At 37.2% G+C, this 26,965-nt stretch overlaps 1 protein-coding gene across 6 annotated transcripts in view; it reads left to right on the top strand.

Moving 5' to 3' along the window:
- The window catches only part of scube3 (signal peptide, CUB domain, EGF-like 3), a 115,789-nt gene that overhangs the window by 68,301 nt on the left and 20,523 nt on the right, over positions 1-26,965 (top strand). For 2 of the 6 annotated variants that reach the window (XM_082145542.1, XM_082145541.1), the window contains exons 7-10: positions 4,548-4,598; positions 10,970-11,086; positions 15,144-15,266; positions 24,630-24,746. In XM_082145542.1, coding sequence (XP_082001668.1) covers positions 4,548-4,598; positions 10,970-11,086; positions 15,144-15,266; positions 24,630-24,746 — 408 coding nt within the window. The remainder of the gene's footprint in view (positions 1-4,547; positions 4,599-10,969; positions 11,087-15,143; positions 15,267-24,629; positions 24,747-26,965) is intronic. The other 4 variants (XM_082145545.1, XM_082145544.1, XM_082145543.1 and 1 more) reach the window with 3 other exon arrangements.

The following is a 26,965-nucleotide window of genomic DNA, read 5'->3' as shown; positions in this document are numbered from 1 at the left end:
ATTTTTTATTATGCCTAACTTTGAAGAAAGTGTGAAAGTATTTCTGTGTATTTATGCTGGAATAAAAAGCATAAAATTATCCATAGCAACAAAAAGAGTTTATTTTTTAAAATGACGTGGTGGGAATAAAATTTGTTGGTTCAGAATAATAAAAAATAATAAAAAAAGAATTCTTCCACTGTTGGCAATTGCAAATTGACAAATGACTTAAACTAGTCAGAGTGTATTTTAAGGGAATTTATTTTCTAAACGTCCACACGGCCAAAAGTGTCCTAGTCGAAGAAACATTCAGCACAAGCTTTCATTTTTCATTCTTTTCAAGTCTTGCCATCCCCACCTCACGTTGTTTACTACATATTACGAATAAAATGGTTGAGAGGACCAGACGGAGCATGTGTTAAAGACATTTTCAGATGCCATTGCAGTGATTTGGTCAGTGACTGGAGCCCGACCAACACTTCAGCATCTCTGGATGGATTTGCCCAGAAACCAGAAATAGCTCAGCGTTTGCATCGGTGCGTCAGATCGCATGTATTTTTGTTAGTCAGACCTCATTAATACGATATGGATCCTTATGAACAGGTGTTAACAATTTTGCTCGGAATAGCTTTAAGCGATCTCTTGTCATTTTTAACCTAACATCCTTTGATTCGGGCCTCTGCGCAATAGTTCTGGGACTTTAATCTTGAAATGGCACATTGGTAGAGTAAAATCAATCACTCTGATCTCACTGGGTGGCTTTTTGTGTTCCTTGAGCTGCTTCATCTATTCTCTAAACCCTTCTCTCTTCATCCTCATTGACTTCTTTTCTTCAGAAGTGATGGATTTCAGCCGCCCTGATTACTTTTGCTCTTTATGCGGCTTCCATCCTTCACAATCTGTCGCTGAAGTTTTGCCGTGGCAGGTTTAGCAAAGGGGTTTGATTCGAAAGCGCACGGTGAGCAGATGGGAAGGCAATAAAACAAACCCAATAGCACACATCCGCGTTTATTGACAGATAATACCTGAGTGCGTTCCCATTCGTCTCAATGGCAGTTGCAGTCGCACACCGTCCCGTTAGCGACTCTGCAAAGTGGTGATAAATCTGGGCACTGGTAAAACATTGACTGTGATATAATGAAATACTTTTTATTTAGTCAGAATGACTACTTCTGAATGTTCATCAATGGACAAAGATGCACTTTGTAGATACAGCACCTGTGTATTTTTATAGTAATGTTCCTGTTTATGATCATATGATCCCGAATGGCAATTAATTCATTGTGATTTGTCTTATCCGTCTTATCTGGGATTTAAGAACCATCAGTTTTTCAGTACGTTCAGGAAATTTCCATAAGATTGTTTCAAGTTACATGTCGCCTACCCATTGTCCCAGCATAAATACTCCCCAAAAATGATTGGTTATTAAAACATCTACATTCATAAACCACTGTTCATTTGAACAGACAAGCAAGCATAGGCTACTGGCATGCATGATAAACCACCCAAACAGCTTTATAATCGTGAAAAAGTTCATCACGATCTCACAAAGTTCTGTTATAATCAATAAAGTTGTCTGTATTGCACAAGGTATCATTTACATTGTGTCTACATTTCGTTTGTTATAATGAGAGGATTTGCGAGCACGCAGAACTCGGCGCTGAACAAAAACAGTGGTTAGTAGATTCTAACTTAAACACCTCTGATTGGCCACTGCGTTCATAAGAACATCAGACATGCAATATAGCAATATAGCTAATCACAGACATGTCTGTTGATCTTATGAACGCAGTGGCCAATCAGAGGTGTTTAAGAGGTGCTCAACGCTGCAAAAACACGTTGTAAATAGAAACCTTTGATGCTCTCAAGAGCGTTAACACAGATAAGCACTGTCGCTTTTTCGATCTGTTTTGCCAATAAACTATTATCGTGGAGAAAACTGATCCTAGACCAGCAGTTATGGGCAGCTTTTCCCTCTGAAAGCAATCAGAAGAAATACCAGGAAGAGGAAGGCTATTTTCGATTATTTTATTTTTTATTTTTTTTAACTGACCAACACTTTTAAATGGTAGTGCACCTTAAATGGGTTGTTTACCCGAAAATGAAAATAATTGTCTCACTCTCATTTTGTTCCAAACCTTTATGAATTTCTTTCTTCTGTAGAACACAAAAGAAGATATTTTTTTAGAATGTTTCTGTTTTTTCTCAATACATTGAATATCAAAGGGGTCCTTCATTCGATGAAAGCTTTGGAACGACATGAGAGTGAGTAAATGATGACAGGATTTCATTTTTTGGGGGTTGAACTATCCCTTTAAAAACACATCCAGCCATAGTGAATCTGCCACAGCAATCTTAACAGTCGTATGTCTTCTTGTAGGCTGTACACAACGTTTTCTTCGGAGCAAGTACTGTAGTAAGTGATGCTCGCTTTCCAGTGGAATTCACTCTTAACATATCCTATATATTTAACAGCTAACAGCTAACCGCTAAGTGTTTTTCCACATGGGTCCAGGCATCTTCATGTGATCCTACAATCAAACGACAAGCATAAGCCAGTAGATTTGCACGAACATTTCCTCAGAAGACACTTAGCAAACAAAAGGGTTGTGGAGATTCGTAGCCTGAGAGTGATGCTAATCCGAAACAGATGCTCACATCTGGCTGGTACACACAATCCCCAGGCATCATATTGTTTAAAACGTTTGTTTCATAAGCAAGTTCCCCATCTAACAGGGAACTTTCTCAGAACTTTGGCTAATGTTCTGGCAAGGTTCTCTCAAAGTTATGAACAAACGTTGCGTTAATGTAACATTAACGTTAATAGAATGTTCACTCAAAGTTATCTGAAACATTTCAGTTTGACGTTCATTTAATGTTTGTTTTTTTGGTAACACTTTACAATAAGGTTCATTAGTTAACATTAGTTATGTATTAACATGAACCATAAGCAATCCATTTGTTACTGTATATGTTAATCTTTGTTAACGTTAGTTACTAAAAATACAGCTGTTCATTGTTAGTTCATGTTAGTTCACAGTGCATTAACTAATGTTAATAAGATTTTAATAAAGTATTAGTAAATGTTGAAATGAACATTAACAAAGATTAATAAATGCTGTATACGTGCAGTTCATTGTTAGTTCATGTTAACTAATGTAGTTAACTAATGTTAACTAACAAACCTTATTGTAAAGTGTTACCGTTTTTTTAAATGTTACTACCCTGTTTCGGAACATTCCGAGAACATTTAAAAGTAACATTCCTATAATGTTTGCAAAATTCTAAAATGGAATGTTCCTTTAACATTCGTTGAACCATTTTCGTAAAAACATTTTAACGTTTTTAACATTCTGCGTATGTTTAGAAATAACATTTTCATTACTTAATGGGAAGATTAGCAAAACATTCTTGGAACATATTTTTGTTAGTGTTTTGTCCTTTGGTCAGACAGACTTTGTTTACGTGGTAGTTTGGTTACCTGTAGATGTAAACAGAGAAGTCACAGCACAGGTAAGTGATGGAATGTCTTAGATGAACTGCAGCGGGAATCATTGCCACAATTTGTCTCTGCATGACATCAAATCAAGCCTTCCAGCTCATTTTGGATGTTTACCATGAAGTGTCTGGTTGTAGTCAGACTCACACTAACTGGTCTGCGTCTACACTGCAAAAAGTGCTGTTCTTTCTCAGTATTTTTGGCTTGTTTTCCAGTACAAATATCTAAACAATATTAATATGCTCCTCAAGTAACTGTATCTTGATATTAGAATGTTTCGATATTTGTACTGGAAAACAAGACACAAATACGTGAGAGTGTTGCATGAAGAAGACTAACACTCGGCCTTGTTGTTCTCTGTACGAAAGTGTACGAAACTGATTCGAGTGCTGAAAACACCACCATCTTAAACCAGGAGGTTTCCACTGATCAGACTGGCCTCGTCTGATGGTTTAACTGGGGTTTGGGGCTCTAAACCAGCTTAAACCAACTACAGTCAGTACCTGCAAACCTTAGATTGGTTTAAGCTGGTCTTTCGACAGGGCGTTTATGAACTACTCTGCAAAAAATGACTTTCTTCCTCAGTATTTTTGTCTTGTTTTGCAGTACAAATATCTAAACATTCTTAAATTAAGATGCATTTACTTGAAAAAAATATCAAATTGAAGTGACTTTATGTCTAAAACAAGAAAAATTTGCCAGTGGAGTAAGAAAAATAAATTTAATTGAGAGGGAAAACAAGTTCATTTTCCTGACATGTTTTAAGCGTAGTTAATTTTGATACATTTTTCAGAAAACAACACTATCTTAAGGAATTTTGTTTTTCAAGTAAATGTATCTTGATTTTAGAATATTTATATATTTATACTGGAAAACAGGACAAAAATACTAGAGGGAGAACATCATTTTTGCAGTGTAAATTGCCCTTGCAGCCTCATAAAAGGGTCAGTTTGAGCACCAGGGTTACTAAAAATTTAATTTGACTGGCCAGGGTGTCTTATAAAGTTTTAAAAAAAGTAAATCTTGGAAGACTAAGCAGTGTTTTTGTAATGTGTGTGTGTGTATGCAGAGGAAAGGAGTGTCCAACAGCAGCCACTGCAGCCACAGCTGTTACCCAATGGTAAATATGTCAATTTCTCTAGCTTGATTCCTATTGGCTACTTCTTTGCACAGTGGGTGTGGTTATGCTGGAACTCTTACTAACCTTTATTGCACCAATTTCTTGGGTTGTGGGTCCATTCTGGCAATCAGGAGATCAACAAAATGAACTTTACCCATGTTAAAATGGTTATTCTCTAGAATTGCCCGAATGAAAACCTGACACCAATCTTGCTTGCAACCTCCTCATTAGGAACTGCCCATTCTTTAATCAGAAAGCATGTCTAATGAGGGTTTAACAATGAAGTCGCTGCAGTCTCCTATGACTCTTTACTATGAAGGGGAAAACGGGTCAGATTCAGCTCACGTTTTTCCAAAGACTGAAATCAAATCTTCAAATCATTCTGCAATCGATTCCAACGATATCGTTCCTCTCTGTCGTTATCGTTGTGGTGTGGACTCTGCTTTCTAAATGTAAAATGATTTTTTTTAAATATATATTTATCGTTATTATAGTTATCATCCTTGATGTGAATGGGCCTTTATTCTGCAGAGCTTTGTATATTATATCTATATATATTAGAATAATGTTTTTCTGGGGATAAATTCTTGTAATGGAATTCAATCGGACTTGCTATAACACATCACTGTACTTCGTTTTTCAAAGTTCATCATGCATGACTTCAGATTGTGAAAGCGTTTTGTTTTGGGTTTACACACTTTTGATTGCACAGGGCTCTGAGTTTATAAAGGAGACTGATTCGTTCTGGCACTAAATCTGCATGCTGGCTGTCGGTGTCTCGGGATCCTGTTTATTCGGCCCGAAATAAGCGCACGGCAAATACTGTACACCAAAGCCCAAGGACAACCTTTGTCCCAGTACCAAAATCTCATCTCACTTTGTTTCTCTTTCTGTCATCTCATGTTATTTTCTCGCCCTGGAAAGCAATGGCATTTTTTGAAAAACGAGCTTGTTTGCACGACAACCTTTTAACAGGGTGGATTTAATGTGGACCGATGTGTTTGGTCGAGGCTGAGAGAGACCTGTGCCAACAGCTGTCATATTTACCAAATAGCTCTACCTCTGGCGGCATGTTCCCGACTTGTTCCAACCCTTACAGAAACTAAGTGTGCCAACACTTGCAATTCCTGAGCACTAGCTGAACGTCAGAGGAGGGTTTTTCTTAAAGAGGACCCATTATGCTGTTTTACATTGTCACCTTTGTGTAATGTTGCTGTTTGTTGTTAGTTGGAGTTGTTAGTCCCTCCAGCGGGAGATCTTCTCTATATCAGTGTCAGTGTTTCTGAACTCCCTGGAACGCCTCCATTTGTAGTTTTGAGTTTTCTTCCGGGAACAAACACGTCACAATATTCCTCATTTAAATAATTAATATGCAGATTAAAGGGGCGGGGCCTGGTTGAGTTAGTTAGAAGTGTGTTGAAACTGGCGGTTATGGTAAGGGGCGGGACATTTCCCAAATGCACTCGAAGCGCTTGACCAATTACAACACACCGGTCCAGTCGACCAATCAGAGCACAGTGTGCTTTTCAGAAGGAGGGGCTTCATAGAGACAATAACTTTTTTTTTTTTTTTTACCATTCTAGCATTAAAACGTATTCTAGTAGAGGCCAAAAACTAATTCAAGACTTTGTAAAAGGGCATTAGTTGAACCTTCCAATTACCATAGTGGTACTAACATGCCAGTAGAGTCTAGGGTTTATATTCGTTATTTCACAAAATACACTTGCAAAATGTACTGTCAGCTGTCTTTTTTTGGTTAAAGTTTCAGTGGTCAGAATGGCAGAAGAGAGGACAGATGAGATGATCAGATCTCTGGGGAAAACATTAAATGACCTAATTGCAATTAACTGAGTGCAATCTCGAATATTGCCTCGGCAGAAAATCCTTCTCCCTGAACTTTCCTTGGAGGTGATTTTATACACCGCAAACTGCCTGCTGGGTACTAGTTAATGAGTGTGCTTTCTCTCAACATGAAGACTCTTAACAGTGAACTCCTCTCAAAGAGCGCCGAATAGAGAGAGTTTATGGAAATTCTTGGCTGTATTCAGAAGATTCTTGAGTGTTGCGATGCATCCTAAGCAAAGTCGTTCATTTATGTATTCTGACACGAGTGGAAGTGTTTTGAATGGGTCTCGGCACGCACAGGTGCCTCAAAATCCTCAAAAGCCGCTGTTTTGTCTATGTTCCATGAGGAAGGTGTAAGATGCTTGATGTTTGAAGTGCATGGTTGAAGTCTGAAAAGAAGGTCTTATGGTAGTTTATTTGTAGCCCTCTCCTCTGAGAGGAGCCTGATGCCTTTGGCGAAATACTTTTTTAAAGACATCCTTTTTTAAAGCTACAGCATTGGTGAAATGATAGCTATATCTGGATGAGGTGTACTCTGCTTCTAAAACTAGAGCTTTATATTTTGCTTAAGACTATGTGAACGGTGCCTGCCCATGAGAAATGTGCCACTATAATGCAGGAGTTGACATGACAACTTTCCCAGTTTTTGCTAATCCTAATTTGCTAATAATTTGCTAATTTGTGCGGGGTAAATTCTGCAGAGCTTTGTCTGGAAAATAAATAAATAAATAAGTAAATAAGTAAGTATTTATTAGTTGGTTGATTGATTGGTTTGTTTGTTTTTTTGTTTGTTATAAAATGAAAAAAATTATCATTGTTTTTTATATTTTATATTTTAACTTGTTCATAAAATCATAAAATGCATGTAGTTATGAGCTGTTTTAATAGTCACCTTTATTTATATAGCGCTTTTTTACAATACCGATTGTTTCAAAGCAGATTTACAGAGATAACAGGAAAATAATGCAACAAAGTTTGTTTCTAGAAGAAAATAGCGTAAGTTCAGTTCATTTTTGTTGTAAAAAAGTTTTTTATTTAGTTAATTTATATAAATGGCAGCTCTGGAGAAAACAGTGATGTCATCGTCCAGCTCAGTTCAGTTCTCATATAATGGTGTCAATGCAGGCAGATCAATATTATTGTTGAATATTAAATTAAATGTCCCCAACTAAGCAAACCAAAAGCCAAAGTTGAAAAAGGCAACAGTGGTAAGGAACCAAAACTCCATCAGGTGACAGAATGGAGAAATAAACCTTGGGAAAATGTAATGAGTTATTTAATGGTAAACTGATTACAGTAATGTAGCGAAGGTATGTTGTTATGGGAAGAAGGAGGCGGGAACCGGCGAACATTTAAACACTTTTTAATAATAAAAAAATGGCCTCCGTAGCTTCCCTCTCCATTGGACTAGGTATGCTTTCCCAGCATTAATAACACTGGTAATGGCTGAAACAAAGGGAATTGAGAACCGAAGCACTCTTCCCATGAAACAACATGTAAAAGGAACAGCAGATACGACCGTCTCCATGATAAGCCTCGTCCCTTCCGTCCTGTTGGCATGGAGGACTATTATTCTGTGGGCTTACGTGGGATGCTGGGTAGGTTACGACTAAATGAGAGCAGTTGCCAAAAGGGCACGCTCCGGCTTGCCAGCATCTGTGTCTCCAACACTCAACGGTTCAGTGGCTGTGGTGCTTTCCATAGGGACCCATTTATCAGTCTTCGAACTAACGTCTTAGTTACTGATGTAACCCTCGTTCCCTGAAGGAGAGAACGGAGACGTTACGTCCCTCCTGCCACAACCCTGAACCACCGCTGAACGGTGAATGAACAGCATAAACCTGAATGAGTGGATGCGTGCCGCCATCTTATATGCCTGTATGTATGGGGGAGTGGCTTAGCATGCAAATTCCACTCTCCAATTCCATTGGCTGTTTCACGAGTTCACACTTACATATAATTAAATAGAGTAAAGGATATGAGTATTTGGCGTGGCGTCCGAGCTCGGATTTTGGCCCGAACCCAGTGTACTTCCCCCATTCCAGGTTGGGATAGGACTAGTAAGTGAGGATATGGTGGAGTGATGCTGGAAAACCATCATATAACAGTGGTAAATCTGCTGTATATACACCTCCTGATGCTAATTGAGTTGACTGGATGAGCTCCTCCCATGATAATTCTCCCGAACTTTGTTAATAAAACATACTTTTTCTACAAGTCAGAGGTGATTGACTCTCCCAAGTGAGACCCCATTTATCAGTCTTCGACATAACATCTCTGTTCCCTCCATCAGGGAATGAGGGTTACATCAGTAGCCATGATGTTTTGGGTTTATGGTTAACATTGCCGGTGCTCTGTTCGCTACACGGATCATTAGCGTTTAGTGGAAAGCTTGCTTCAGTAACCTCACAGGTGTCTTACAGAGTCTGCCAGCGCATCAGACACCGCTTATCATCTCCTCTATCAAAAGATTATATTTATATCCACTCACACAGCTGAATCAAATCTTTTCAGGTGGCAGAATTTACCCACACAAAGAGGAGGTTTTGTGTGTGAGCATTTTTCAGCTCTCAAAAGCCAAAGATGTCAAACCTTATAATCAGAGATTGATGCAGTAAGTGAATCTCTTAAGCGTTTTAGAGGCATGTTGTGACACACACCCGCACCCTGGCACACACAACCAACATGTATATCTATCCATCTCTCTCTCTCTATTATAAAGTTGTTCTTCTGAATCCCAGCAGAGCTTTATGCTAAACCCTTATTCATGACAGTTATTGTGCTTCGATTTTGAAGAGAGCATCATAAAGAGAGAAAACATTTTGTTGCTTTTTAAAATTATTTATTTGTTTGTTTGTTTATTTACATCACTATACAATAGATTAACATTGTTTGCTTTTTTTTTGTTGTTCATATCTTAAAATTGGTTTTATTGACTATCCCAAACACTGAAAGGAACAAATAAAATAAATAACAAGATTATTATAATAATGACCATTTAAAGTGCCCTATTATGCTTTCTCAGATATTACCTTTCATGTAGTGTGTAATATATCTGTGTGTGAAGGTAAAAGGTTTGCAAAGTTTCAAAGATACAGTAAAACCGACGCGAAGTATCGTTTCACTGTGTGTATCAAGTGCTGAAGAAGAGCTGAAATTCAGATATTGCAATAGGCGTTTTGGTTTCAGACACACGCTGTGAGCAGTGGACCAATCACAACAGACTGTGTTCCATCTGACCAATCAGAGCAGAGTAGACCAATCACAACAGACTGTGTTCCATCTGACCAATCAGAGCAGAGGAGACCAATCACAACAGACTGTGTTCCATCTGACCAATCAGAGCAGAGGAGACCAACCACAACAGACTGTGTTCCATCTGACCAATCAGAGCAGAGGAGACCAATCACAACAGACTGTGTTCCATCTGACCAATCAGAGCAGAGTAGACCAATCACAACAGACTGTGTTCCATCTGACCAATCAGAGCAGAGGAGACCAATCACAACAGACTGTGTTCCATCTGACCAATCAGAGCAGAGGAGACCAATCACAACAGACTGTGTTCCATCTGACCAATCAGAGCAGAGTTGACCAATCACAACAGACTGTGTTCCATCTGACCAATCAGAGCAGAATAGACCAATCACAACAGACTGTGTTCCATCTGACCAATCAGAGCAGAGTAGACCAATCACAACAGACTGTGTTCCATTTGACCAATCAGAACAGAGTAGACCAATCACGACAGACTGTGTTCCATCTGACCAATCAGAGCAGAGTAGACCAATCACGACAGACTGTGTTCCATCTGACCAATCAGAGCAGAGTAGACCAATCACGACAGACTGTGTTCCATCTGACCAATCAGAGCAGAGGAGACCAATCACAACAGACTGTGTTCCATCTGACCAATCAGAGCAGAGCAGGCTCTCGGAAAGGCGGTGTTTAGAGTGACAGAATCCTCGACTGAACTGTTTCAGACGCTGTGAGAAAAGAGCTGGTGCTGCAGTGTTTATTATGTTTTTGACAGTGGATGCATGTAAACCTATTGTTTGAGTCTCCGAAACAAAATGATGAGCCTTTAAAATAGCAAAATAGGGATACTTTAAAAGGGTGGTTAACTTGTACAACAGTTTCCAGGAACAAAATGACTTTTGGTGATGCAACAAAGTTGAGCAAAGTTCAAGTTTATGTACATTTGTAATGCTTTAAGCCTCATGGTCATTGTGAAGTATTATTAATATGCTGCTTATGCCCAGCGCTGAGCTCTAACCCTCCCGTCAGGCGACGCTCTTACACTCGACGCACAGGCGTTTGCTGCTCACTTGCATGTGCTGCGTTTATGACTAACTCATCGAAAGCTGTTCAGAGTTTGGAAAATGGGAACTCCATAAAGTTTGATGTGCACAAACATGTTGCGTTGTTCCTGTCCTGACTGCTTCTGTGTGTGTGTGTGTATGTGTGTGTGTGTATATGTGTGTGTATATGTGTGTGCGTGTGTGTGTGTGTGTGTGTGTTTTCAGAGACGTGCGCAGTCAATAACGGCGGCTGCGACAGCACGTGTCATGACGCTGTGACCGGAGTGCGATGCAGTTGTCCGGTGGGATTCACATTACAGCCGGACCGGAAGACCTGCAAAGGTACGAACACACACACTGAGATCATCCGCTCATCTGAAGGATCGGTCTAATCCTGGTTAGTCCGACATGCATCACATCACTCTTCTGTCCTAGATAAGAGAAAATAATAAAATTCCAGCCAATCAGAACAGATTTTATGTGGAGACAGATTTCGAGGTTTCAGTGAGAGCTACAATTTCTTATCGCCTTTCTTTGCAAAAATGTAGTACATCACAGAAGAGATTTATCTATCTATCTATCTATCTATCTATCTATCTATCTATCTATCTATCTATCTATCTATCTATCTATCTATCTATCTATCTATCTATCCATCTGTCTATCTATCTATCTATCTATCTATCTGTCTATCCATCTATCTATCTATCTATCATCTATCTATCCATCTGTCTATCTATCTATCATCTCCATCTGTCTGTCTGTCTGTCTGTCTGTCTATCTATCTATCTATCTATCTATCTATCCATCTGTCTATCTATCTATCTATCTATCTATCCATCTGTCTATCTATCTATCTATCATCTCCATCTGTCTGTCTGTCTATCTATCTATCTATCTATCTATCTATCTATCTATCTATCTATCTATCTATCTATCTATCTATCTATCTATCTATCTATCTATCATCTATCTATCCATCTGTCTATCTATCTATCTATCTATCCATCTGTCTATCTATCTATCATCTCCATCTGTCTGTCTGTCTATCTATCTATCTATCTATCTATCTATCTATCATCTATCTATCCATCTGTCTATCATCTATCTATCTATCTATCTATCTATCTATCTATCCATCTGTCTATCTATCTATCATCTCCATCTGTCTGTCTGTCTATCTATCTATCTATCTATCTATCTATCTATCTATCTATCATCTATCTATCCATCTATCTATCTATCTATCTATCTATCTATCTATCTATCTATCTATCTATCTATCCATCTGTCTATCTATCTATCATCTCCATCTGTCTATCTATCTATCTATCTATCTATCTATCTATCTATCTATCTATCTATCTATCTATCTATCTATCTATCTATCTATCTATCTATCTATCATCTATCCATCCATCTATCTATCTATCTATCTATCTATCTATCTATCTATCTATCTATCTATCTATCTATCTATCTATCTATCTATCTATCTATCATCTCCATCTGTCTGTCTGTCTGTCTGTCTGTCTGTCTGTCTATCTATCTATCTATCTATCTATCTATCTATCTATCTATCTATCTTTCATCTCCATCTGTCTATCTATCCATCTATATATCTATCTATCTATCCATCTGTCTATCTATCTATCTATCATCTCCATCTGTCTATCTATCTGTCTATCTATCTATCTATCTATCTATCTATCTATCTATCTATCTATCTATCTATCTATCTATCTATCTATCTGTCTGTCTGTCTGTCTGTCTGTAACGTTAGTTTAATAAAAATAGACATGTTCATTGTTAGTTAATGTTTGCTCTGATCCATTAAAAAATATTAACAGATACAACTTTTGGTGTAGTAGTAAATGTTGAAATGAACATTAATGTTTTAGAAGTATTTCTCATTGGTTAGTTCATGTTACAGTAACAAATGTAAATGAAACCAATGAAACCTTGTAGTAAATCTCTGAGTGCAAGGCTAGAAATGAAATCTCTGAATTGTCAAAATTTTTTAGCCACCAAGATGAAATTTCCTTAAATACACCTCTCGCTCTTGATCTAAAAAAAAAGTCTACATGAATGAATGAATACTTATTAAGAAAATCAATAAGTGCTTGATGAACACTAAAGAGTTTTACGAAGAATAAAAGAGGCGAATACAAACTGGAAGTGGAGACTTGTGGGTTGTTTCGGCCAAGACTGGGAGCCTGCGTCGCCTCGAGCGCTCATAACGTTACGCTAACAAGACCGATACAAGAACATTGAGTTTTATTAGTTCTGCTGTAGAAGAAACAAAGGAAATATCCCCAGACAGCACTGGCACGAGAAGACACGAGCAAAGGAGCCGTTATTTTATCCAGATGATGCAGCCTCTCTCTGAGATGAACGCCTCATTTACTCCGATGATTCAGCCGTAATCAGAAACATCCAGACCAGCTCAATCAAAGCCTGAGCGGAGCCGGACGAGCTGATGATATACTGATCCCCAATTCTGAGAGAACAGGCCAGAGGAGACGCGGTGCTGAAAGAGTTTCTCCTGTTCGAGCCCCATGAGGTCTAGTGTTCCAGCAGTCGCACATTCACTCCATGTGTGTCTGGCACAATACGTCTTCTTCCATTTTCAGTCATTTCTCTTACCCTCCTCTCTTTCCCTCAGTTTCGCACTTCTTTTCTTAGATTCCCGTCGCTCGAACTTGTTTAGCTCATGAACTGTAAAAAAAACGGATTTTCTTTCTCTGTGTTTTTGTCTCGTTGTCCAGTACAAATATCTGAACATTCATAAATCAAGATACATTTACTTGAGAAGCAAAATGACTTGAAATACTTGGTCGTGTTTTCTGAAAAATATATCAAAATTAAGTGACTCTACGTAATATCAGCTGATGTTAATTTCAACATTTACTAATACATTATTCAAATCAAAAGTTGTATCTGTTAATATCAGTTAATGGACCTGAGCTGACATCAGCTAACTATGAGGATTGTATAGGCCTATATTTGTATTGTTAACAAAGATTAATTATACTGTAAGAAAAAATGTATTGCTCATTGCTAGTTTATGTTAGTTAATACACGAACATGTGTTAACTAATGGAGCCTTATTGTAAAGAGTTACCACTTAATTTAAAGCGGAATCTATTTATTATTTTTTGCTCTATTGGCAGATTTGTTTTATGCTTTAAGTCACTTCATTTTAATACATTTTTGCAGAAAATAAAATTTTGTTTCTCAATGTATCTCTTTTTAAGAATGTTTCAATATTTGTACTGGAAAACAAGGCAAAAATACTGAGAAAAAAACATCTTTTTTTATTCCTTGAATACAAGTAAATCGCTTTGGATAAAAGCCTTTACCAAATGCATACATGTAATAATTTCAGATTTTAGAGGAGTGGCTGTGCAACTGTTAATATCACAAACTTCATATTTGGACTTAAATGTGTTACTTAATGTGCATTTCTCTGATAAATTGTATGGTGGGTGAAGCAAAATTAGCAATATGGTAGCAATATTTAAGGCATGTATTTATACAGCGCTTTATATAACAGTGTTTCAAAGCAGCTTCATTGTGAAAAATAGGAAAATAACAGAATCAGTGTTGCAAACTTCATCAAATATGAGATAAATTCAAATTCTGCTGTAAAAAGACAATAGTGCCATTATTTTTATTCACATCGAGTCAGTTCAGTGTTGATTCAGTTCACTTCAATAACTGTAAATATCAATTAAGCAATGTTTGTTTTTTACAAAAACTGTCTGCAGTCAAGGTGAATTAATTGAGAGTTGGGAGACTTTTTTTCTTAAATATTTGAATTCTTTACAATAAGGTTTCATTGATTAACATTAGTTAACTATATATATAGTTAACATGAAATAACAATGAACAATTAGATTTTTATTAACTAACGTTAACAAAGATTAATAAATGCTTTAAAAATATTAATATAGTATTATATTTAAATATCTAATGCATTAACTAATGTTAACAAATGAGACCTTATTGTAAAGTGTGTTATAAGGTTTTCCATTTTGTACTTTATTTTATTTTAAAGGAGGAAAGTAAAAAAAAAAATTAAAAAAAATTAAACTATCGGTTTGAATCCGAATAAAAATAAAAATACATAAAAAAAAAAATTTTTTTTTTTTTTTTTTCGGATTCAAACAGTGAGCTGATAGTTTAAGCCCAGACAAATCTCTCATATTTGCGGTCAATCACCCCTTTTACCTTTTTATTATTTTCTCATTCATCCCCTCCTCCTGGTTTGAATCATGGTAAACTGAAAGCAACGGTACTAATCCTGTGCATGTGTATTTGCTCAAACTACCCAGCATTCATTCCCCTCTCTCTCTCTCTCTCTCTCTCTCTCTCTCTCTCTCTCTCTCTCTCTCAGACATTGATGAATGCCGCATGAACAACGGAGGGTGTGACCATGTGTGCAGAAACACGGTGGGCAGCTTCGAGTGCAGCTGCAAGAAAGGATACAAACTTCTGACCAATGAGAGGACGTGCCAAGGTACACTAGACAAGGAAAATGTTATGTCATTATGTTTAAAGCATAAACCTCAGTAAATGAAATGTGAAGAGGGTTTGCTCGACTCCTTCCCCGCTGCTGGTTTACTGCTCTCAGAGATACTGTGGACAGATTGTTTGTGATCCAGCAGGGTTTACGAGGTTTATGAGCTGGCGGTTAGTTTGGTCAGGAGAGCTTGGTGTTTAATACAGGAGGAATCCCTCAGAGAACATTTAAGGTGATACTATCCTGCCAGTCTTCATAAACGCACACCTCCGATCCCGAGTCCCCTCGCTGGTCTTTAAAATGTTCCTGTCGATAGACACTAATGCACACACCAGGCCTGGGAATATTTCTGGAAAAGATGGTTTGATGTCAGTCTATTCAGTTTCTCAATATAGACTCTCATTACAGCATCAGTGACACCGTTTCTAAGCCAAACACACTTCAGCCAACATCTCAGCGTGATGAAAATGCCATTAATATTATTATAATATATTTAAATTAAATTAAAAAGCAATTAAAAATGATATATTTTGTATCAATTTTAGATTATGTATCAGCCATGACAGCAGTAAATTAAATTAAAAAGCAATTAAAAATTATATATTATGTATCAATTTTATATTATGAAAGCAGTTATTTTGCCATTGGCTGAAAAGAGCAGAAAAACAGCCAATGATCAGGGCCGATTATATCCTGTCAATCAAAAGGGGGCGGGAAAACTGCAACTCATACGGTGTGTGAAGACAATCTCTCTTGTGTTGAGTTTAGGGCTGTCAAAGTTAACGACACAATAAAGCATTAACATTTAAAGATAGCGAGGTTAAACCAGGCTCTATTTGACCCTATGAATGGTTGTCAGGTCTGCAGTTCTTCCATACACCAGACATTATTCGTAGCGTGCCGCCCATCCAATAATCACTAAGAGATTTGTGACTTCTGATAAGAAACAAAGGCTGTGTCTGAATCAGCTCCTGAGCTCTCAGTATATCGTGTACATAAATTCGGGCACTGGTAAGGACCCTGGTTCACCACACATTGGGACGGTGAATACTCATGGCCAGGGCCATTAAATAAAATCATACATTTTGATTCTATCACTGTTAAAGCTGCAGTCCGTAACTTTTTTGGGTTAAAAATGAGTTTTTGAGCAAGTACATAACCAGCCAGTGTTAAAAACTCTCTGCTTGCCTTAGCTTGATTCAAAACGGTAAGCTTGTAGTAATGTTTTTAGTTCCAGTGGTGCTGGTGGAGCATGTCTGTGCGTCATTACGTCACATCTGTCCACATAAAGAAGAGTCTCGGCTAGTAGGCTATGAGTGTGAGGATGTTGGAGGTGGAGATTTATAGCCTTTTCTCACAGAACTTGATATAATTAAACTTATCAATTTGATGGCGGATCCAGAAAGGTTCAAACGACAATCACCCGTGACAACTGGAGATTCACCCGATGTAAAACGCAAAAGACTTCGGACTTCGGAGTGTCTACAGAATAAAAGAGACTGCAACCGGCCCGTGTGAACACAAGGATAATATCGGAAGGGCATTAAATGTAGTCACGCAATGCTGATGTTGTTAACATTAACAATTTGAGAACAAAGTATAATTTGCACGGTTTGACGTGATATGATAAGCGATCGTTAGATTTAATCAGTGCGATTTACTGCAATGCTTTTTTCCCCTTAGTTGGTCAGAACAAAAGTGGATGTTACTTGTTCAGACGACATTAACTGGTGAAAATCCTTATGTTGGTCATACTTCCAAAAAGTAGAATCTGTGATTGTGAATGACAGCATCCACACCGGCGGCGACTGACAGCCGCACATTCTCCTCAAAACATCGGATTCATCCGCACTGTGCCGTGCCGAGGCACAACCCACGTAAAGCTGATTAATCCGCGAATAACTGCAATTGCAGATTTCGAACAGAGATGGCGACAAAGAGGAAAAACTACGGACTGCAGCTTTAAAGTTATACCATCTCCATGTGAGCTGATGTTCTCTTCTTGTTGTTTTTCCTGTTTCTCAGATTGGGTGGGTGTGGGAACGGCCTGTGCCCATGTGCGGGTCTCTGCGGGGCAGGGAGGGCATCTCCTCCTGTCCGTTCAAATGCTGTAACCATTGTTGTAAGGAATGTCAAGTGATAAAATTATCCATGACCTTTTGCCCTCATCTACAATAGCCTCCAGAACTGGGAGAAACAAGATTGTCTGGCATTTTCTAGGTTTATTTCTGTAGCTTTCATCACTATTATTTTTGCTCATACTAAGGGTTAGAGGTTTGTTCAAATCACTTACTTTAAGTACTTTAGCGTGTCACCTATAAGTATATAGTGCTTTATACAATAGAGATTGTTTCAAAGCAGCTTTATAGTGATAAACGGGGAAATAACGATTAGTGATGCAAACACAATTAAATTCTGCTGTAAAGCAGCTCTACAGAAGACAATAGTGTCATTAATCATTCAGTGTTGATTAATTCAGTCCAATAACCCAATGTCGCCCAATGTCGATGTTGCAAAATTCATCAATTATGATACAAATATAAAGCAGGCAATAGTGTTATCATTCATTTCGAGTTTAGCTCTCAGTGTCATTGGAGTCAAACTGATGATATTATTGAATACTAAGTGTCTTAGTGTACATGTGATGCTTTGTGCATGAATTATTAATTGATGATCTATATAGCTTTTAACAGTTCTAAGAAGATTTGATATTTGCACTGAATATATTTCCAGTAAATATATCTAGACATTCTTAAATCAAGTTACAAGTATTTGGGGGGGGGAAAAAGAAAGAAAGAAAATGAAGTGAGTTTATGCTTAAAAAAAAAAAAAACACTAATAAAGAAATATAAACTTAATTTAAAGTGAAAAACAAGTTTATTTTTCTTACCCCATTAGCAGATATTTTTTCTTGTAAAGTCACTTCATTTTGATAATTTTTTCAGAAAACAAGACTTAATATATTCTGTAATTTTGCTTCTCAAGTCTTGATTTAAGGATGTTTAGATGGTTGTACTGGAAAACAGGGCAAAAACACTGAGGAAGAAAATCTGCAGTGTATAAGCTCTTGATGAATGGCAGAGCAAGTAAAAGAAATAAGAAAATGTCATTGGCCGGGAGAATGTATAACCTGTTGAAAATAACCATTTTATCAGACCTTTAGCTACAAATCAGATTGCATAGTTGTCTATGTGCGTGTCGTTCGTGAGGAAACGAGTGGCTGAAAGGTGTAAACAGAATATGCGCTCTATCTCGGGATTAACAGCTTCAGTGTTCCCCTGCTGTCATCAACCCAAAGACCATCAGCGGGGACGGGACTTGTCCTTCAACACCTCTCAGAAAGCCTGGAGACATTCCTCGGTCGCTTAAGAGCTTTCTGAAGTGTATTTAGGGGGAGGTGTTATCAGATCCCCAGTGTTCTTGAGGTGGGAGTTTGCTGATAAAGCCCCTCTCTGCGCTCTATAAACACACCAGCTGTCATTTTACTCTCACAATGCCATTGTTTCAGACTGCGAGATTAAGTGGGACCGGCATGCCTGTGTCTATAGGGGTGAAAAAGTCAGAATATCTCATTTTTCTTGGTTTGTGGTGCTTGCTAAGACTATTGCCATTGCATTGCTCAGACTTCACTAGCCGCGTTTCCATTACCCTTCAAATTGCGCATATTGAAATAGCTAATTGAACATACGGCAATGAAAAATTTCCAAAAAATGGAAAAAAATCGCAAAAACGTTTTTACGCTCGCATGAGGTGGTTTTTCAGGCTATTCGAAAAAGGAATATTTCGCAAAAAGAGTTTTTGCACATTTACAGGTCCTCTGGTGTACGTAACAGTCGATCATTCTTTAAAGATGGCGCGATATGTTTGGACGGAAGACGAGACAGAGTTCTTTATTAAACTCATCAAAAGTAGACAAAAGTATTATGGGAATACTGGATTCTAAACAACAAAGAAATGGCACATTTATCAAGACCTTGAAGCAGAAATGAGGGAGAAACACCTTATATGTGTCGCTCACAAGTATAAGGGTCTTTCCTGGCCATTAATGTTCGGATAACTCGCCTACGTCTGCTTCGATTTAAAACACTGGCTAGAGCGGTAGCTGGGATATACTTAAACTTACCAACGTCTGTAGCCATCATTTTTGGAATGACTTATCGCAAGAAGAAAAAAAAACTCTTTAGTCACATAACATCGGTTGATTGGAAACGACATTAGTAAAAAAAAAAAAATGAAATCGTTTTTTTATCATGTTTTAGTCACATAACATCGGTTGATTGGAAATGGCGTTAGTTGAAAAAATATATATTTAAAATATTTTAATATCACGTTTTAGTCACATAACATCGGTTGATTGGAAACGGCGTTAGTTTAAAAAAACGTTTTTTGCGCAAATCTGTAATGGAAATGCGGCTACTGTAAAATCGAACAGTAAAATTAACTAAATGAAATGAGTTCATTTCACTGAAAAAGTACTGAAAGTTCAATAATAGAAAAAAGTTAACATGAACTCAGTAATTGATTATATTAAGCTGAACTTAAACTGAATGAGTTGCGACAGATTTATAGTTCCCAGCATGCTTTGCGTCAGACTAAGGAGAATAAATGTTGGTTGCTAGTCAAAATATTTGACTTGATATAATGTTTATGCAATCAAATTTCGATGAGTTAGCTTAGTCAATATTTCAGGTAAATTACAATTAATATTCTTGTGCAAAATCTAAATCAACAGTTTTTCTAACTTTTCTAACTTTTTCTAAAAAAAAACATTAGATTTATTTTTCAACTGATTTCCTCAAATATTTTTATGCCAACTTATTAGGGTTTAAAGTGTTGTGGTTAGGACAGTGTTGGACAGAGACATTTGATATTATTTGTCTAAATGATCGGACTTAAAATGTTAATCTGGCTGATGATAAAACATGCAAAAATCCCACAGGATTGCATGAGGGAGAGACCCAAGCCATTTCTAAAGACCAAAATATCACCTGAGCATGCAGGACTCCTTACACTTGGACCAGTAAGAAGCCACCCTAGCAACCACATAGCAACAAGACAAAAATATAGAGGAAGAAAATCATTTCACTGCAGTGCGTGGCATCATATCCGTGGGTTTGCATGGATGAGCAATAAGCACTCCCATTTTCTTCAGAAAATCTGGTTAATATTTCTAATATAACTAACCCCCCTCAATTATGCCCTTTCTTTTAGTTTTTCTAAGTTGTTTGTTCCTGGTATCCACAGTACAGAGAGCTGAAATGTGCTGATAAATGAATGAGAGAATATGAACACACACCTGCTGTCAGACTAACACCCAAACGCTCTAAAAATACGCTTTCTGGCATCTTAGAAACTGCCTGACCTTCAAAACAACTCCAAAAAAGAGTTTATATATATATATATATATATATATATATATATATATATATATATATATATATATATTTAACACCTGTTGTTTTAAATCTGATGCTCTGAAGCTGGCAAGATTATAATTGGGTAGTTGACGAATAACATGATGTTTTCATTCAGCAACCAATTTAAGGTGCTATAACTGGCCATGGTGTCTTTTTTCCACTTTTTAGTCACATTTTAACGATGCTACCAAAGTCTGGACATGAAAAATGTTGTTTCAAATTGTTTTAGATGAAGTATAGCATGTCACACTGGCAATGTTTCCATCCACCTATTTTTATGCAAATTTTTGGGATGTCACATAAAAACAATGCTGGATAGAAACACCAAAATGTGCATAAATTCTAAAAATGCACATAAAGAATGTATACGCTCAATAAAGGTGGATAATTTTTTTTATCTGATAAGCTGACATGCTCATAAACTATGATGGAAACACATTTACCGAATAAATCCCTCGATGAGCAACAACACACTGACATGACTTTGCCTCAGCAGAGGCTGTGATTGGATAACTGGACTAACCAGCGGACCAATCACATTGCAGCATCTCGAATGTTGGTTTTGTTGTTTGGAAATGCTTGAGCTAAAGTCTGTCATCAGAGTGATTTGGTTTAATTCCTCCCAGAAGCGTCTCACACGATTAAGTTCTCAAACACCAGCATCCGAACGCAAGAGATCATGACAGCGTTTATTGCGTCTCGTCTGCAGCTCTGAGACGCAACTCATTTATGATGGAGGAAAGAAAGAGCCACAGTGGTTCCCCGATTGCTGCAACTCCTTTTTTATCACTGATTTTCTTTGGCACCAATTTCCCAGGAAGTGACGGTTTTGTTTTCTTGAACACATGGGACGGAAACGCTGCTCTATTCGCAAATGTTTATGCAATATTCCAATTTTGCCAAAATAAAATCGCAACTTTAGATGGAAATACAGCTATTGATACTGCTTGACATGTCATTTCAACTGTCCAAATGCATAAAATAAACCTCTTAGGAGCCAATGCCAGTCAAGGGTGGTGTTTGGCTTCAGTTGCCTTTTGGAAAACAAGTGAAATCCAACTTTTTACACTAAATCCAGGCAGTGTTGAGTCTCCTAATCATAAGAAGGATGTGGGGATATTTATTTTTGCCTGTGGAGTCTATAAAGTCCTTCAAAGTTATTCTCCAACTGAGTCGTTGAGTGATATCAGCCCCTCACATCCAATCCCAGAATTGATGTTCACTGAAGGCGAGAAACCTCAGCGCAGACACCAGTGAGGTGATTTGTTAGATTGAACAAGGGTTTCTGGGGCGTGTATTGATTGTGTAACCTTCAGTCATGGAGCTGTGCTTTCTCAAGCTCTGACTGATGAAGCTGCTTCTTGGTAATACACTTTGAGGTACTTTAACTTGAGGACAATGTGGCCTGAACTGATCTGCCAAAACTATAAAGGCTTGTTAACTCTTTCCCCGCCAGCGTTTTTTGAAAAAAGTTGCCTGCCAGCGCCAGCATTTTTGATCATTTTCATAAGAGTTTCATGGCCCCCCAGAATATATTGTTTTATGAATATCTGAACATGCAATATATCAACAACAAAAAGAACAGAGCCTCTGCTTTTAGACAAAAACAACTTGTTTTATTCTAGCATCATGCATTTGATCAACACTTGAAAGTGGGTAAGTTTCATTAAAAAACAAAAACAAAAAAACATTTTGAGCAAAAAGCTGAGAAAATTGCATTTTTGCGTTTTCACAATTGCGAGAAATTAACTCACAATTCTCAATTCTCACAATTTTTCTTAGAATTGTGAGATATAAACTCACTTTAAAAAGTCTGTTTAATTCAGACTTTTTTCTTCAGAATTGTGAGTTTTCACAAGAGTTTCATGGCCCCCAGAATATATTGTTTTATGAATATCTGAACATGCAATATATAAAAAAAAGAAAAGAAAAAAAAAGAACAGAGCCTCTGCTTTTAGACAAAAACGACTTGTTTTATTCTAGCTTCATACATTTGATCAACACTTGAAAGTGGGTAAGTTTCATAAAAAATAAAAAAATAAAAATATTTTGAGCAAAAAGCTGAGAATATTGCAGTTTTGCATTTTCACAATTGTGAGAAATAAACGGACAATTCTCACTTTTTTTTTGCAATTCTGAGGAATAAAGGCAGTCTTTTTTTCCTTAGAATTGGACGCAATTGCATCTTATCTCAGAATTGTGAGATATAAACTCACTTTAAAAAGTCTGTTTAATTCAGACTTTTTTCTTCAGAATTGTGATTTTTCACAAGAGTTTCATGGCCCCCAGAATATTTTGTTTTATGAATATCTGAACATGCAATATATGTAAAAAAAAGAAAAAAGAACAGAGCCTCTGCTTTTAGACAAAAACGACTTGTTTTATTCTAGCTTCATGCATTTGATCAACACTTGAAAGTGGGTTTGAAAGTTTCATAAAAAATTTTTTTTAAAAAATTGAGCAAAAAGCTGAGAATATTGCATTTTTGTCTAAGACCACATCCGGATCGGATTCAGAACGATGATCCAAACAAAAATGGAGTAGTTTGAGTCCATCAACATCCCCAAAGCTTCACAGTCGCTCGTCCTGGGTCGACTTTTTATTCTGTAACATTAGGCAGTTTTGATTTATATGCTGTTTAATGTTGATGATTGCGTTATTTTACATATGCATACATATGCTATCACGTATGCTACAGTACTCTTTCAGACGATGTGTAATAGCGCACCCTACTGTATAACAGTGAAAACACTGAAAGCCGGAATATTCCATCAATGGCGGTGAACGAGTTAATAAGCTTGACCTTGTTATCTCATTCACACACAACATTGCATCTTTATGGTGGTTGAGTTACATCCGTTTTAGATCTACTAAGATGAATCTAAAAAAATCTGTCAAAAATGGCATATATAAGAAAAATATAAATTGTAGATTTTTTACTGTTTAATTGGTAAACTAATTTTGTTCTTGCTTAATGAGAATCTATGGAAGCTTGTTTCCGCCACAGAATAAAACATTTTAAAAGATAATTGCGACTTTTCATCTCACAACTGTGAGATATAAAATCAGAATTGTGAGAAATAAACTCACAATTCTCACTTTTTTCGCAATTCTGAGGAATAAAGGCAGTCTTTTTTTTCCCTTAGAATTGGACGCAATTGCAAGTTTATATCTCGCAATTTTGACATCTTTTCTCCGAATTATGAGATATAAACTCACTTTAAAAAGTCAGTTTAATTCAGACTTTTTTCCTCAGAATTGCGGGTTTATATGTCACAACTCTGACTTAATATCTACCAATTGCGTGTTATAAAGTCATAATTGCAAAGATTATTTCTCACAATTACGAATTTATAACACGCAATTGCGACTTTATGTCACGCAATTCTGAGAAAAAAAAATCAGAATTGTGAGATAAAAAGTCGCAATTACCTATTCTGTGGCGGAAACAAGCATCCATAAGAATCAGTTATCGTTAAAAAACATGCGCTTTTGGGGTGAAATATGACCTGCACATTTTTTCGTGGGATTCACCCAGACATAGATGAGGTGAACAGGGAACTTCGGCAGTAATGAGTGAAGTGGCAGTTAACAAAATCCAGAGGCTAACCCGAAACAGTCTCAAGTTATGACACATGCTGTGGGAGCGTTTAAGGGTAAATCATTTCCACATGTCCTGAGGAAATAAGGATGAGGGGTTTAAATACCTCGGCTCTAGCCAGGTAATGTGTGTTAATGAACAGCAGAGGGTTTATTAAGGCCTAATTGGGGATTACACTGAAATGATTGACGTCAGATGGAGTTGAGGGGAAGGACGCCACATGGTACTGTTCATCGTGGCTACCGCTACCGGTCTGATGTTTTCAGGGCTTCACAATTTTCCACACTGGTGTGAATTCAACAGTTATATGAATAAAAGTGCTTGCATTTGCTGTTTCTGCAGATATAGACGAGTGCTCTTTTGACCGGGCGTGTGACCACACATGTGTGAACTCACCTGGAAGTTTCCAGTGCTACTGCCACAAAGGTTACGTCCTCTACGGCGTGGCTCACTGCGGAGGTACGTGATGCATTGTGGGATTTTTTTTTTTCTGGAGAGTTTTGTGAGTTTCTGTGTTTCAAGAATATCTAAACATTCTTTAAAGGATAACTTTCGCCAAAATGCAACCTAGGCTCTTTTTGTGAATCTACTCTAGGCAAACTTTCGTTTAAAAGCATAATTAGAATGGAAACACCACTTTTAAGTTTGACTGTGTTTTCGTTTTAGGTTAAATGCCTTGTGAATGGGAGTGAATGGGGCACTTTTATGATAGCATAAAAAATTGCTATTTTTAAAACACTAAGAAGACTCGACACAACATGAAACTTTGCTGGAAGTATCACCGGGAGCTCTATGCATGAACTCCAGCATTGAGAACATTGTTTGTGTACACAGAGTTTACTAAAAAGAAAGATTTTGAACAACTCACTGTGTTTCCGTCCGCCAGCATTTTGTCAGTCAAAAATAGTCGATCTCCGTCACAGGGAGGAGAGTAAAGATGGAAAGCTCCTAAAGCTTAGTTCAATATAAATTCACGGATAATTTGTTGTTTTGTCGTTAGTGAAAATCAATATTGACCTTGTATTTGAAAAAGGATCCTCATATAAGAAACAATACTAAAATTCAGAGTCAGTTCATTCACATTCGGAGATCGACTATTTTTGACTGACAAAATGCCGGCAGACGGAAACAACAGCAGTTACAGTGAGTTGTTCAAAATCTGTAATTTTAGTAAACTCTGTGTTCACAAACAATGTTCTCAATGCTGGAGTTCATGTGTAGAGCCCCTGGTGATACTTCCAGCAAAGTTTCATGTTGTGTCGAGTCTTCTTAGTGTTTTAAAAATAGCGATTTTTGATGCTATCATAAAAGTGCCCCATTCACTCCCATTCAAAAGGCAATTTGACCGAAAATGAAAATACGGTCAAACTTAAAAGTGGCGTTTCCATCCTAATTATGCTTTTAAACGAAAGTTTGCCTCGGGTAGATTCACAAAAAGAGCCTAGGTTGCATTTTGGCGAGAGTTACCTTTTAATCATGATACATGTACTTGAGAAGCAAAATTACTTAAGATATTAAGTCTTGTTTTCTGATTTCACTCTATGCTTCAAAAAATGTAATACGGGTGTAAGAAAAAGTAACTTAATTTAAAGGGAAAACTATTTTATTTTCTTGTTTGAAGTGTAAAAGTGTGCTTTTTATCATCTAACATAATTTTGCTTCTCAAGTAAATATATCTTGATTTAAGAATGTTTAGATATTTGTACTGGAAAACAAGACACAAATACAGTGTAGAGAAACTTCTAATAGATAACTCATGTTGGTAGACTCACTAACTCTACCTTGGCCAAACACATCCAATGAAAACTGAGCCTGTCCTGTATAAATGCTCTTTAGTTTCCTCGGGCAGCAGTCAGGATCCTGAACCAATCTTTAAAAGATGTTCAGAGCTTGGTGTAAGGCACTTAACTAGATTACTCAGCAAATAACATATATATTTGCAGGTTTATCTGTGAAATAACTGGTACTTACTACTTTTGGATGGTCAGGATGAAGGTCTCTTGTACACTAAAAAAAAAAAAGCAATTTTCTTCCTTAGTATTTTTGTCCTGTTTTCCAGTACAAATATCTAAACATTCTTAAAGGGATAGTTCACCCTCAAATGAAAATGAAGTCGTCATTTACTTTCCCTGGTGTTGTTCTAATGCAGTATGTCGTTCTTTCTTTTTCGGACCACAAAAGGGTAAATAAAATAAAAAAAACTATGAAAAACAACCAGTAATTTAATGTAAGGAAAACCCTGACCTTGGCCGACATGCGTGTTCTTGAGACTCTATTTGTGCCACAATTCACTCCGACTCACCCAGAAAATCAAGATTAATAGATACGCAACATGAAATACGACACCTAGAAATCCCCCCAAAAAGTCCATGTACTTAAAGGGATACTTCACCGATTAGCATTAAGCTGTATATCAGTAGAAACCCGGTAGTATTTTCGACTGCCCGTGCTTCCCTCCCTCATGTCCCCCTGAGACGATAGATTTCTGTATTGTGTGTCTGGAAAAAAACCTCAGATGACGCAAAAATCGTCATTTAACGTCATGATCATCGGAGGCTTGTTTGTCCAGAGGCGAGAGACTACAGCCAGTAGGAGGAGCTCGTTCCGCATGTCTTCAACCCGCCCATAGGGGGATCTCACGATAAAACGCCGTCTTTTCAGTTTCGAGTCGACTAGTA

Source organism: Leuciscus leuciscus (genome assembly GCF_965113295.1).
Source record: "Leuciscus leuciscus genome assembly, chromosome: 18".
Classification (NCBI taxonomy): Eukaryota; Metazoa; Chordata; class Actinopteri; order Cypriniformes; family Leuciscidae; genus Leuciscus; species Leuciscus leuciscus.
Note: the sequence above shows the minus strand (reverse complement) of the source record. Positions and strands in the feature narration are given on the sequence as shown.